This window comes from Caretta caretta, chromosome 14, assembly GCF_965140235.1.
Source record: "Caretta caretta isolate rCarCar2 chromosome 14, rCarCar1.hap1, whole genome shotgun sequence".
Taxonomy (NCBI): domain Eukaryota; kingdom Metazoa; phylum Chordata; order Testudines; family Cheloniidae; genus Caretta; species Caretta caretta.
Window position 1 is genome coordinate 2,259,100 of NC_134219.1, and position 13,330 is coordinate 2,272,429.

The 13,330-nt window shown below is 45.9% G+C and overlaps 1 protein-coding gene across 5 annotated transcripts in view; it reads left to right on the plus strand.

Annotated features, from left to right (window-relative positions):
• The window catches only part of RNF213 (ring finger protein 213), a 99,547-nt gene that overhangs the window by 76,593 nt on the left and 9,624 nt on the right, over positions 1 to 13,330 (plus strand). For all 5 annotated transcript variants that reach the window (XM_075119165.1, XM_075119166.1, XM_075119163.1 and 2 more), the window contains 13 exons: positions 847 to 949; positions 2,068 to 2,182; positions 2,589 to 2,799; positions 3,147 to 3,340; positions 3,855 to 3,977; positions 5,121 to 5,231; positions 5,819 to 6,061; positions 7,071 to 7,152; positions 7,612 to 7,646; positions 9,032 to 9,126; positions 9,964 to 10,123; positions 11,201 to 11,381; positions 12,834 to 12,928. In XM_075119165.1, coding sequence (XP_074975266.1) covers positions 847 to 949; positions 2,068 to 2,182; positions 2,589 to 2,799; positions 3,147 to 3,340; positions 3,855 to 3,977; positions 5,121 to 5,231; positions 5,819 to 6,061; positions 7,071 to 7,152; positions 7,612 to 7,646; positions 9,032 to 9,126; positions 9,964 to 10,123; positions 11,201 to 11,381; positions 12,834 to 12,928 — 1,748 coding nt within the window. The remainder of the gene's footprint in view (positions 1 to 846; positions 950 to 2,067; positions 2,183 to 2,588; positions 2,800 to 3,146; positions 3,341 to 3,854; positions 3,978 to 5,120; positions 5,232 to 5,818; positions 6,062 to 7,070; positions 7,153 to 7,611; positions 7,647 to 9,031; positions 9,127 to 9,963; positions 10,124 to 11,200; positions 11,382 to 12,833; positions 12,929 to 13,330) is intronic.

Below are 13,330 nucleotides of genomic sequence, written 5' to 3' on the forward strand. Positions count from 1 at the left end.
CCCCCATGACCCCTGGCCCTCGCTGTGACCCCTGGCCCCAGGTTTTGGCCACATGCTCCATCACCCTGCCGTGTGGCAATGGGTGCCGGCGGTGGGCTCAGCCCCCCAATACTCCTGGCCCCTGCTGCATCCTCTGGCCCTGGCCGCAGGTCTCTGGTCCCCAATCATGCGGCTGCAGGGCTCCTGTCCCTAGGCTCACCCCTTCCCCCCCCCCCGCCCCCCAGTCACCCCTGCTGCCTCCCCTGGTCCCCATCCATTCCCCCATTGACCCGCTGCCTCAGTACCCCCATCTCCATCCAGGGCTTAATTTGTCTCCTGGCTTGCCAGGGCTGTGTAAGTCTGCTGTGAAAAGTGACATCTGTATGTTTGTTAATATCACTTTTCACTGCCTTCCAGCTAGCTAGCAAGTCTGCTGCTGTGAAAAGTGATATTAACAAACATACAAATGTCACTTTTCACAGAAGCAGACTTACTACCTAGCAGGTCTTACAAAAGCAACCAAAAAAGCAAAAGAAACAACAACAAAAAAGACAAAAACATGCAAAGCTCCTTATTTGTTTCTGTTCTGTTTAGGTCCAGTACAGAATAGAGACAACTGTAAATTATTTTTATTACTGAGTCTGCGGGGAAAAAAAAACAAAAACAAAAAACACCCCAACATAAATAAATGACAATGATTTGGACATGCATGTGCATATTTATTTGTTTTTCCTAAAATTAAGTATTTTTGGAAAAATTGTCAGAGCCGTCACCAGCAACAGTTGGTGGCCGCACTCTGAGGCCACCAAAAATTTGTTGTAAGAACCCCTGCCCTAGCCCATGAGTCAATTTTTCCTCTGTATTCAGAGCGCCGCACTGTGTACACAAAACTGCTGTCCCCATTTAACGACGTGGTGGATAAGACTCCTATCATCCGCTCAGTGGTGCTGAAGCTGCTTTTGAAATACAGGTAAGTTCAGTCAAAAAGCTGATGGGTGAGCGTGGGTTACATGTCATCCTTAACCTCTTCAGCCAGGCCAGCTTCTCTCCCTGCTCTTTAGTCATGTGCTACTCACAGAATGAGGGAGAATTTTAGCCAAGTTCTGAGATTTGAACCTCGTACTGTGAAAACTAATCTTTGCCTCTGTATCAGCACCAGTGTTGGGTTGGGGGTGTATTTGTGTGTGCAGTATCTTTTTGTGCCCTACATTTGAGAATATGTATCCGTCCAGTCCTGACCCACATGTGAGCTAATCAGGAGCTACTCCTGACCTATATGTGAGAGAACTCTTAGGAAAGCTAAAGAATGAAGCTGATACACTGATGCGCAAAGAACACTGCGAACACTGGCAAATGAATATTTTATAAATCTTTAATTTTCTAACTGTATGATGTGAGCGTTTTTGTGTTTAAATTACTCACTCTGCACTGTACATTTGTCACACAAAGAGACTGTCACATCCAGAAAAGCTGCCCTTTGATTAAGTAAGCATGTCTGAGGCTTCAGAAGTGTAGTTTATTACTGTCTCTGTGTTTAGTAACCCACTTTTGGCCAATCCAGTGTAGCACTGTGTGAGCCACATACAGAGGGGGAATTCCCACAAATGATGCATGTGCTGGTTTCTCCAGTGCTAGATTCAGAATAGAAAGTGAGAGGGCTTTTCTCTATACAGACATCAGTCCTTGCATAGTATGTATTTGTGTTTCTTCTATGGTTGAGGGTCTCATGGCAAAGGAAACACTACATAGAATGTCTCAGTTTCATTTGGAGGCTGAATTAGGTTACCATGTTACCTGGCCAGCATTCAGAGCCTAGGATAATGGAGGTTATATAGGACCATGCTGGGGTGTGATGGCACAACATTGTTGCCCATAGTACTGGTTCTTATCACCATGATAGCCTTTTGGTGGATCAGAGGTCCCATGTGACTCCAGCTATGACCCACCTTGACTTTTGCTTCCCTCTCAGCTGGACCTGAAGTGAACTTCTCTGCCATGTGGACAGAATTTGCAATTTATGTTCTAAATAATGATTAGTAGCCATCAGCGTTGCAGTAGTTGGTAAGAAGAGGTTTCTCTGTTTCATAGCTTCAGTGATGTGAAAGCCTACCTGCAGGATTACCTGGTACAGGTAGAGCAGTGCCAGATCCTGGACAAAGATGACAAGACAGAACTTTACGCACTTTTTGTCAATTGTTTGGAGGTAGGTCTGCTTGCCCCATCTCCCTCATGTCAGAGGTGCTGTGTGGGGATGTCCTGGCCCAACAGAGCAATGTTTCAAGAATACGGCTTTTTCTATAAAATCCTGGCTGAGCTAATGCACACACTGACTACGTGGGGAGGAGTTTTATCCAGCTAGAAAGGGCGAGATTGAGAGAATATTAAAACCACGGCTCTGTTCAGCAGTAGGTACTCCTGCTTTGTCAGATCCCCAGAGAAGGCTTGTGCTGTAGCATTCCATGAGCTCCCCTGCTTTCGCATCCCCTTCCTCTGCTTCAGGACGCTGGGTCTGGTTTGAGCATGATTAGATCAGGCCAGGAGAGGCGTAAACTCCATCAGTTGGGCTTGGGGCACCATGCTGGAAATCGGACTGATTTTTCCCTTTGCAGGATTCGATGTATGAAAAGATTGGAGCCTGCACTCAGGAAGACCAAAACAACTGTCTGCGGGAAGACGGACGCTTTCTGGAGAGCTATCTGAAGAGGAACAGCCAAGAAACCCTTCGGGAGTCCTCTATTGAGTACCTGCAGGGGGTGGCCAGGGTACGGCTATGTCTGGATAGGGTTGCAGAGCTGCTCTTGGAAATGCAGAGACCTAAAGGCAAGTTGGGCTCTGCTGCCCTCAACTGAAAATGCTAATGTGTCAAAGGCTAAATCCAGGATACAGGCCCCTCTGATGGACTTGCTAGACATGTTCCAGGTCTCTGTGTCGCTATGCAAACCATTTGCTCTCCATCATAGAAATGCCCATATCAAGATTTCTCTAGCTGCAGAATAAGGGCATTGTGATCCCTGTATATTCCTGGGTAAGAACCTCTGAGAAGGAGGGGCTACTAAGATCTCGAATAATGGATTAGATCAGGGAAATGGATCCCAATGCTGTGGCCAGTTCTGACAGCAACAGCTGACCAAGATAAGAAATTTTGACTGACTTTATTCTTTCTACAGAGTGGGATAAGGCAGTGGATAAGCAGCAATATCTTCAGAAAGTAACGAGGTTCTGTAGGCTGGCTGGGAATGACTGGTACCGAGTTTACCTGGTCCGAAAACTGACTAACCAGTATGGGATGGAGTTTGCTCAGAAGCTTTCGGATGAGAGTCAATTTCATTGGGTATTCCCAGTGGAAATCATTCAACAACAGGTAAAGCAAACATGTCTCCCTGACTCATCTTTCCTTAACAATTTGTGTTTCTGAATGCTGTTTCCTACTCTTGGGTTTTTTTGTATTTGCATTTTTTTTTTCATGTGTCTGTGGACGGTGTGTGGCTCTCGTACTGTCATGCGGGGCTGGAGCAGGTATGGGTGAGGGTACTCCCTGCCTTCCATAGAAAGGAATTTCTTCTGACCTGAAGAAAGGCCATTATTTTGCTTGTGTCAAAGCCTGGCTCCCAGAGCAGCAACATCCCAAGCAGAACCAACCTCCCTGTCTGACTAGCAGCCTGGAAGAGGCATCACCAAACACTCACCCTAGCTGGGAAGTCGCAGCCCTTCTCCCTGCACACTGCATTTTAGTTAAAATAGAAATGAACCCCATCCTCCAACAGACAACATGGATGCTTCTATGGAACAGTTTCCCTCTTGTAAGGTGACATTCTTAAAGTCTGCCCGGTATTCACGCTGTGTGCGCGTGGGTTGTTTGTACTTTGTTGCTACAGAGGGACCAACCTAGTCAGATTGATCGGTACTTGGTATGTGGCAAGAACTACAGAGTCCTGCGTGATGCTGTGGGAAAAGCAATGATTGAGTGCAAGATGAAGGGCGTTGCAGAAGCACAGAAGGTAAGACTCTTCTCCCCAGTCAGCACAGATGCTCCCTTTTGGGTAGGGCTTACAGTGATCCTTTGGAGAGATTAAGAGGGCAAGTATTTTAGCTCTTGGTGCTTTGCTGTCAGCCATTCCCTCCCCTCTCTCTCACATGCCTGAGAGGGAGATTTTTCTTTGCTTGCTATTATTCTGATGGCTTTTAACTGGACCCGATCTTTGTTCTCTGTTGACATGCATCTCGCCCATCGTATGTGAAGGACGATTGTCCCCATCTCCAGTGCTGTTTGCCAGTCACATCATCCTCCCCACCACTGTCTGAAGCACTTCTTGAATAACAGGCTTAGGCTCCTTCCAACCAACTGGCTGAGGGGCTAAGTGGGTTTTCCATGCAGGCTGTGCTTCCTTTCACTGCCTTTTCATACTTACTTACGTAATTTCCAAACTTAATAACTATACGTGTGTAGTGAAGTAGGTGTGCATGAAAAGCATGCTGACAGATACTGTATACATTTAATTTTCTCCTTTTCCCTACCTCTTCATATGTTGCTCGTTCTCTTTGATTGTGAGCTGCTCCGCGAATGACCTGTGTCTTCCTGTTAGTGCCTCACTTCCAGGGCCCTAGTTGTGATTGGAACCTGTGGATGCTACAGTAATATGACCAGTTAATAATAACTTCCAGTTTTGGTTAAGTATGTACTGTCTAGTTGGGGCAACAGACGAATGGCAGGCTGGCTAGACCAGGGAAGTTCAGAAAATATTTCTGGTGGATAGAAAAAGGGTCTCCTTGACTGGTGTTTCAGATACCCAGTGAGTTTTTACATTGTGTTCAGGACAGTGGACTTCCCTGCAAGCAGGTTCTTGTGAGGCTCTGACAGGGAATGGTGGAAATCCACATAAACATAAAGTGCTCCCTCTGCAGAGGGGGACTTTCTCAGAGACCGCTGGGCCAAGACAGTGGCTTTTATTATGCCATGTCTCCTCAAGTTTGAATAGCCATTTCCTTTGCCTGTCACCTTCTGTGACAATGGGAGAGCGTCCTACATCGGGGTCAAAGGGGAAATGTGCATGTCTGTTAATGAGCAAAGATTGCAATGACAGCTGAGGTAGTAGAGATGTAGCCCCTTATCCTCTGCATAACCAGTTTCTCTTGTTTTTCAGGCATGTAACAGCTCTGGGTCTGCACAAGCTGTTCACCTGCTCTTGGCTATTTTCAGGGAACTCACTGCTCTGTATGGATGCAGGAACACAAACCTCCACCCCAAAAAAGAGGTGAGATACCTTGCTCTGTTGGCAACTTGTAGACTGTCAGGGAACAGACTTGTTTCCTTCTGAGAGAAGAAGCTTTAGGTCACAGATGTGAGAGAACATCCTTTACCCTGCTGCCCAAAATGCAGTTCTGAGAGCATCTGGCAGAGATTAGCTGAAGAGAAATCTGATTGTGTTCCAAAGAGGGGACCTCCTCCCTGTCTAACACAGGGCTCTATCGGACCCTATTTACTGTAGTATCTGAGCACTTCATAGTCTTAACACCCCCTATGAAGTAGGGAAGTACTATAGTTACAGGTAGGGAATGGAGACAGAGACTAAGTGGCTTGCCCAAGGTGTCACAAAATCTGTGGCAGAGCAGGAAATTGAAACCCTGATCTCTCACATCTCAGGCCATTGTCCTAGCCTAGCCACTGGACCATCCTTCCTCTGCATACACTGAAGGACCAACTCCAGTAAATAGATAGTCAGTTACTTCAAGGCACTGTGGGGTATCACTCTTCATTAGATTGTGTATAAAGAGCTGCTGGACCTTTTCGTCTGGTTGGCAATCGCGTACTTTATTTTTGTTTTGTAATGTTTGCCTTCAGCAATGTGATGCTATGAACACGTTCATCCAACACTCCAAAGCCCTGGATTCTCCAGCCCTGAAGCAATTTGCAGCATCTCTTGTGACCAACAGTCTCCCATCACTGACAGTGAGACCCCAACACTTCAGCCCCAGTGGGGCACTGATTGAAATAGTCGTTCATGCTGCAGCCCTCTTGCTATGTGGGCAGAATCGAGTCCTCGAACCCCTGAGGAGCCTGGCCTTCTCTCCCGCCACCATGCAGGTAAGGAAACTGGTCTTTCCATGGCATCCTCAATCTGAACCTTGAAACCAGGGCACAGATTCAGCCCGTCCATGCTAGTGCTGGCTCAGTCAATGCTGGCACCTCGTTCATGCTGCCTTCTTACTCTCCAGAACCTGAGCTTTCATTAAAAAGTACCTAGCTGTTACTGAGAGGCTGAGATACTCTCCTGTCATGTTTTCACGGCTAACTGATACAGGGACTTCTGCCTGTGATTGCAGACTCTGAACCAGTAGATCTGAGGGGTACAATTCATCTCCCTGAGCACTAACTGGGATACTCAGTGCTAACTCTCTTGGATTATTAATTATTTCACTGCTCATCCAAAGCATGCAGGAAAGGAGTGGGAGGGTCACCCTACAAAGATCTGCACAATCTAGTCTGAGTGAAGCTCATTATGGCCCCACAAGCAAGTGGGCTTGGGAGAGTGCCAGTTTTTCCCCACCTCCTAATCAAATATTTAAGGAGCCTAGCAGTGTTCAGCAGAGTACCGAAGGGAAGCCAAGCTCAAGAAACCCAGAGAGCATCATCACCTGCCCAGTCTACTGGGAGTGGTATCTCACAGGTGGACCACATTTTGTGGGCACTTGGAAAAGTAACACCACCTTTGTTTTTCTTTTAACCCCAGTGTGACCCCTGCCTTAAACCATCCCCATTCTGCTTCTCCTACCTTCCTAGCCTCCCACTGTAGCCTGTCAAACTCCTCCTTTAATTGGCTGGAGGGTTTGTGGAGTAACGCCCCCTTCCCTTCTCAGGGCTGAGCCTGCTGCTTCCTCAGCAACACATCCCATTTGAATATAAAGTTTTCTTACTTTTGAGTAGAATTCACCACTTGTTTTGCCTCTCCATTTCTCCTTATTTCCTTGCACTGATGAGCAATTGACAAGCTGCCACAGCCTTAATGTTCTCTCATGTGTAATTTAACCGGAAAACAGGTGTGTTGCTGAGCCATTGCTGTAGTAATGTATTTATTCATGTGAATGTTTTTTAGCGTTCTTTTCTGCCCACAATGCCTGAAGATCTGATGGTTCAGGCTGTGAATTGGGAGGGAATGAAGCAGCTGCGCTGGTATGGTAAGTATCCCTGAGTGGATTGGTAGCAGTGTAGGAAGAGCCATTGCCCGAGAATAACTGTTCCAGAAAGTCCAGTTATGTGTCCGTGGAGCAGGAGAGTAGAAGTATTTATGTGATGCCTCAGAGGAATTTCATATTATTTGTCATGCTTGCAAAACCCTGTTAGTATACGGTAGCAAAGTCTTCCAGGCATTTCTCTCTAGTTTCTTTATAAGACATAGTCAGCATAGAGACAGAATGACCTCTGGCTTCTGTACAGACAGCTAATACGATTCCTATGTGCTCCAAGAATTTTACTGGTTTCCACTAGATCTGGATCTTGAAGTAGATTTCTTGCTGTCAGGCTGTGTGTGTGCGTGAGTGTGCGAACCCAGAGGGGAATGCATGGGTTTTATTTGTTTTAAAAATGCACCTCTGTCCTGCTCACCGTACCATGCTGTTGATTTCTTTGTCTCACAGTGTGTCCAAATGGCCATCCCTGCACTATTGGAGAGGTAAGAGTTTGGGCTCGAGTGGTGGTTTATTTCTTTAAAAGCTGCCTGCACTATATTTTATTTGCTATTTAATTCTATCCCAAAGTTAAATGCAGTCAAGCTGTATGATCAACTGTTAAGGCATTGCACGGTGAATACTGGAACAGCGACTGTACTCCAAGCGGTAATACAACCTCTTTCAGCGAGTAGCAGCTTTCCAATTAACAGGTCGCATGTTGCATTCAAGTGTTGGGAAGTTGCTTCTCTCTTCATAGGCCTGTAAAACACCCCCTTTTTTTTTTAAACCGTCTTGTTTGACAGATATGACAATATCCTGGACAAACCTTATTGCATTAAGTTTAATATCTTTGGAGTCCATTGTATTAAAAATCCCAGTGTGTTATTGAGGGATTCTATGTATGTATTTCCATGTGGAGGGTAAAGAAGAGAACAATAGAGGACAATTAGGCAAATTCACTCAGGTTGTAACATCTCCAGAGAAACACCATCCACCGGAGAGGTCTGCATATACTATTTCAAACTGGACTCTCCAGGGACCAACAGACAAGGAAAAGGGGTTTGGATAAATAGCCTGGATTTAAACTGGCTCAGGGCCTCCTTTCCAATCCAGCAAATGGACAGGACTTCTGGTCCAAAGTGGGCCCCAATCCTTAGGAAAGGGTTGGAAGGACTTTGGCGTACTGAGGCCCCATCAGATCAAGTGGAGGTTCTGAGCTGAAGTTGTGATGCACTTATGACTGCAGGAAACAGCCCTGTGTGGGGTTGGAAGGACCAGTCACCAATCAGAGCCCTTGTTGAAGTGAGGGGGCGATCTCTGGTTAGCGTATTAGCATGTGGGTAGGTTCTTTTATTGTTTTTAATACATTTTCTATGTAATGTTTTCTACTTTAAGAATAAATTTACTTGCTTAGAAACAGCTGTGTGGTAACATGTATAACTGTGGCAATCGCACTGTGTACTATCTCTGAGGAGAGAAGCAAAGGAGGCCTACTTAGACAGTCTGTCTTTTGCTGGGAAAATCACAGTTTAGTTAGAGAACTTTGCAGCCTGGAAATTCCCTGGTCAGAAGGGCAAGAGACATGTGTCTCCACCCAAGAGAGGCGATGGCTGGGGAGGCCAGAAGTGCCCTTGCTGTACTACTGAGGGAAAATGCAAGTGCAATTGTCCTGAACTGTGGCATCTCGCTTTTCACAGTTGTACCTGTGTAAAAGCGATGACCCACATCAGCTGGGTATCTCACTGTGTGAGGTCTGGACTTAGAACTAAGTAGAGCCAAGACTGTGCCTCAGAGTCTGAATTAGCTTCATTTCTCTGGGTCTGAGATGCTGCTCCTTTGCATCTGTCTGGGATTAATTAATCTGTGTCACTTCTTCTCCCTTTGCCAGTGTGGTCGTCCCATGGAACAGAGCCGGTGTGTTGATTGCAATGCTCTGATTGGAGGTTCACAACACATTCCAGTCGATGGCTTCCAGGGAGTCCAGTATGTTTTAACTACTTTAACTTATTCAGTGCTGAATTATGTAACACTCACATTCCATCCAGAGGCTATACGGGCATGCCCTATCCTGGTGTCTCAGCTGAATCAATGTTCTCTTGAAACATTGAACGAGCACAGAGAGTTGTTCCACCAGTAGTGAAGGGGTTAACCTGATTGCAGAGGCCAGTCTAGGTCTAGTTCTGCCGTGACCAGCTAAAAGCTAGGGTCTGTCAGTTTAGTGTTCTTATGCTTTTCATCTCCTTAGTCACCCTCGGCTGTCTGTTACTCTCTGTCCTGTACAGTTCTTAACTACTGTTGAACTATCAGATGAATTTTCTTTGGCAACCTTCGGTTGACATCCCACCACCTGACCAGCCTGCATAGAGCGTGTCGTCTGCTAGAACACTGTAGGGGCTGTGATTCATGAGTTCGCCCCTTGGCCCAGCCAGGTTGGCATTTACAGCCCTGACATGCTAATTTTATGATCATTAGCACTAACAGCAGCGGTTTCTGACCTGCCTAGCATTTAGTGGCTAATCCTGACTCTCAGCTAACAGTGGCCGCATGGTACCTCCTAATAGAAGAGACGTTTAGGGGAAGATGCCTTGTGGAGTGGGGTGGGAGCTACCAGCTAACAAGGTAAGTGAATCAGGCTACTGCAGTGTGAAACCCGTCTGTAGTGATCAGCCTTTTCTCACCACCTTTCTAATGCAAGAGCCTTAAATTGCAGCATGGTATCAGTAGCAGTTAGATATGGAAAAGATTCTATTTGTGTTTCGACCCATCACTCTTGTTTTTTCATATCAAGACAGAAAATTCACTGTGCACAATTTTATACAGGCATTTCACAGACAGAACTCAAACTGGCCACGTGCTTGGGGATCCCAGACACAGAGAAGCAACGGTAGCATCTGAGAGGGAGATGTCCCCAGTTGTCTTCATTGTGATTCGCTTGCTCACGCACTTGGCAATGCTGCTGGGAGCCACAAAAGATCCACAGGTATTGGAAACCATGCACGTTGTCTGAACAGAGTAACTTCCCATGTGGAAGTTTGGTAAGACTCCTCATACAGTCAGTGCTGCGAAAAGCCTGCAGCTTCCTCCCCATGCTTCTGGAGGAGCTGTTAATAGTGGATGCTGGCAAGACCAGCTGCTGTTGTAGGCACATACCTTTAAGCCCTCTCTCTAATTTAAGAATATAAGAACAGTCAGACTGGGTCAGACCAAAGGTCCATCTAGCCTGTATCCTGTCTACCAACAGAGGACAGTGCCAGGTGCCCCAGAGGGAATGAACAGAACAGGGAATCATCAAGTGATCCATCCCCTGTCACCCATTCCCAGCTTCTGGCAAACAGAGGCTAGGAGCATCAGCCCTGCCCATCCTGGCCAATAGCCATTGATGGACCTCCGGGAACTTATCTAGTGCTTTTTTGAACCCTGTTATAGTCTTGGCCTTCGCAACATCCTCTGGCAAAGAGTTCAAAAGGTTGACACTGCGTTGTGTGAAAAAATACTTCTGTTCGTTTGTTTTTTAAACCTGCTGCCTATTAATTTCATTTGGTGACCCCTAGTTCTTGTGTTATGAGCAGTAAATAAATTTGTACAAGTGAAAATAATAAAATTAACAAATGCATCAAGTGGTAAAACACAGTTTCAAAAATAGTGTATCTTCCAAGCACAGTATGTCTGGTACGTTTCCATCACAAATGGGGGTTAAAGAGAAGGGTTGTTCCATCCATACCCCAAAGAGAGGTGAAAGTAAGAATCCTATTTTGTAGTGATTTGTTGGGACCCTTCAGAAAAGCAAAAATCTATTTTCCAGACAGTGATGTCACATTGTAATGGAGGCTGGGGCAGAAACACATCTTAAGGGCAGCTCTGTCTTCCTCCAAGTTTGCAGTGAATAAATGATTGGCCATTATGTGTGTAGATACCTGCATATAGTCCTGTCCCAGGGGTTGGTCTTCTCAAAGATGCATTGAAGACTCAAAGATGCTGGGTTATAACTTTGTGTGCATCAGACTAGAGTTTTACACTGCTTGCTCTCACCCTTGCCTTGTTTTTTTTGTTCTTTAAGTCCTTGCGAGGGATCATAAAGCCGCCAGTGCAGGATCCAGTAGGCTTCCTCCAGCTGCACATTGAGAAGGACCTGGAGCAGCTGACAAAAACTCTGGGAAAGAGCGCTGATGAGACCATCAATGTAGTTCATCTCATTCTGTGCAGCCTCCTCAAGGAGCCCCACCAGCACCCAAACCAGTGTAAGGAAAAGAGCACTCGGACGGAATGTGGAAGGCAGCAGGGGGACAGTGTCGTCATTTTAAGTGTCATTTTAAGAGTGGTCAGTTTGGATGAGCTATTACCAGCAGGAGAGTGAGTTTGTGTGTGTATGGGGGTGGGGGGGGATGTGAGAAAACCTGGATTTGTGCAGGAAATAGCCCAACTTGATTATGTAAAGAGTTGTCACTTTGGATGGGCTAGCACCAGCAGGAGAGTGAATTTGTGTGGGGGGGGTGGAGGGTGAGAAAACCTGGATTTGTGCTGGAAATGGCCCAACCTGATGATCACTTTAGATAAGCTATTACCAGCAGGACAGTGGGGTGGGAGGAGGTATTGTTTCATATTCTCTGTGTATATATAAAGTCTGCTGCAGTTTCCACGGTATGCATCCGATGAAGTGAGCTGTAGCTCACGAAAGCTCATGCTCAAATAAATTGGTTAGTCTCTAAGGTGCCACAAGTCCTCCTGTTCTTTTTGCGAATACAGACTAACACGGCTGTTACTCTGAAACCTGTCATTTTAAGTGTAGCAGTTGTGTGGTTCCTCCATGGATAGCACAGCACCAGCATGGGCAAAGCATTTCAAATTGGCAGCAGCAAAGTCAATTGGGGAGATCCAGAGCTTTAGTGATACCTATTTCCTATTCCTGCAAGCAGATGATCTGACTGATCATCTCTCTTACTGCCCAGGGCTCTGGGGTTTAAACTGGTTTGGTAGTCTTGACTGGAATCATTGCATAACTGATGGTATGCTGTATGGAAAGGATTTTCAGCTACAGAAACTGATGAGTTGCTCAAAGAATGTAACAGTTGCATAAACCTCAAGAGATCAGGTGTAATGGTTTATATGCCACCTTCTAAGCTACAATAGGAAACCGTCAGAGGGAGTAGGGTGTGACAGAGGATGATTCTCAGTAGAATTTGAAGGTCTGAATCATGACACAATCATGGTCTTGCAGCAGATCTTATTATGGAGTTATTTAAATGGAGGAGCATGGTCTTAGTGGCTAGAGCACTGAACTGGGAGTCAAGATTCCTCAAGTTCTATTCTTTGTGTGGCCACTGACTCATGGTGTGACATTGGACAAGTCCCTTAATTTCTCTGTATGTTTGAACATTTGTGAAATGTCTGATCTCCCTTCAGATGGGAGTGAGAGACTGAATTAAAGTTTCTTAAGCACTGAAAGGTGGCGGTGGGGGAGGGGTGTTAAAGTGCTCAACTGTCCCTGCATTTTCTCTCCAGTGAAATAATTTAACATGGATGCCTGCCTAGACCTTAGGACCTCTGAAAGTGTAAATGGCTTATCACACACTGACTGCAACTCACAAGGATGTCATGTTCCCACGGGGAAATCACAGGCATTTAAAGAACCCCAAGTTCATTTTCCACTGACATGTTGTAAATGTAACACACTATCTGTGCCCCTGTTGCAGGGCCAGTTCGCTTTGATGGTGCACTCTCCACTAAGGAGCACAGACATGAATGGGAAAGAATTGTCGCAAACACCATTATTATTCCTGAATTAAAGGTGAGATCCCACTGGACTTCCTGTATCTGACTGTTAATCTAAAAATGAACTTGAGCAGCCCAAAGACCACTTGGAATTCTGAACTGCAGCCCAGACCTGTGCTGATGTACAGACCCACCAACCCATAAATCCACTCTGCTACATGCTTTTGAAAAGCACTGCTAATCCAGGCAGGTTAGCATTCATCTGTGCTGTCTCACCACTCAGCAGCACAGCTTCTGCATCTGACATCTTACCCTGGGGCAACCACCTTACTCTGCTTGGGCAAGAGGTAGAATCTGGGACCAAGAAGGGACTGTAGAGGATTCTGATAGACAAGTAGAAGTATCTGTTGGCTTTGGGAGAGATGTCAGACCCAGTTAGCAGCATGGAGTCAATCCCATCTGACCTTTCCTAGTGCAG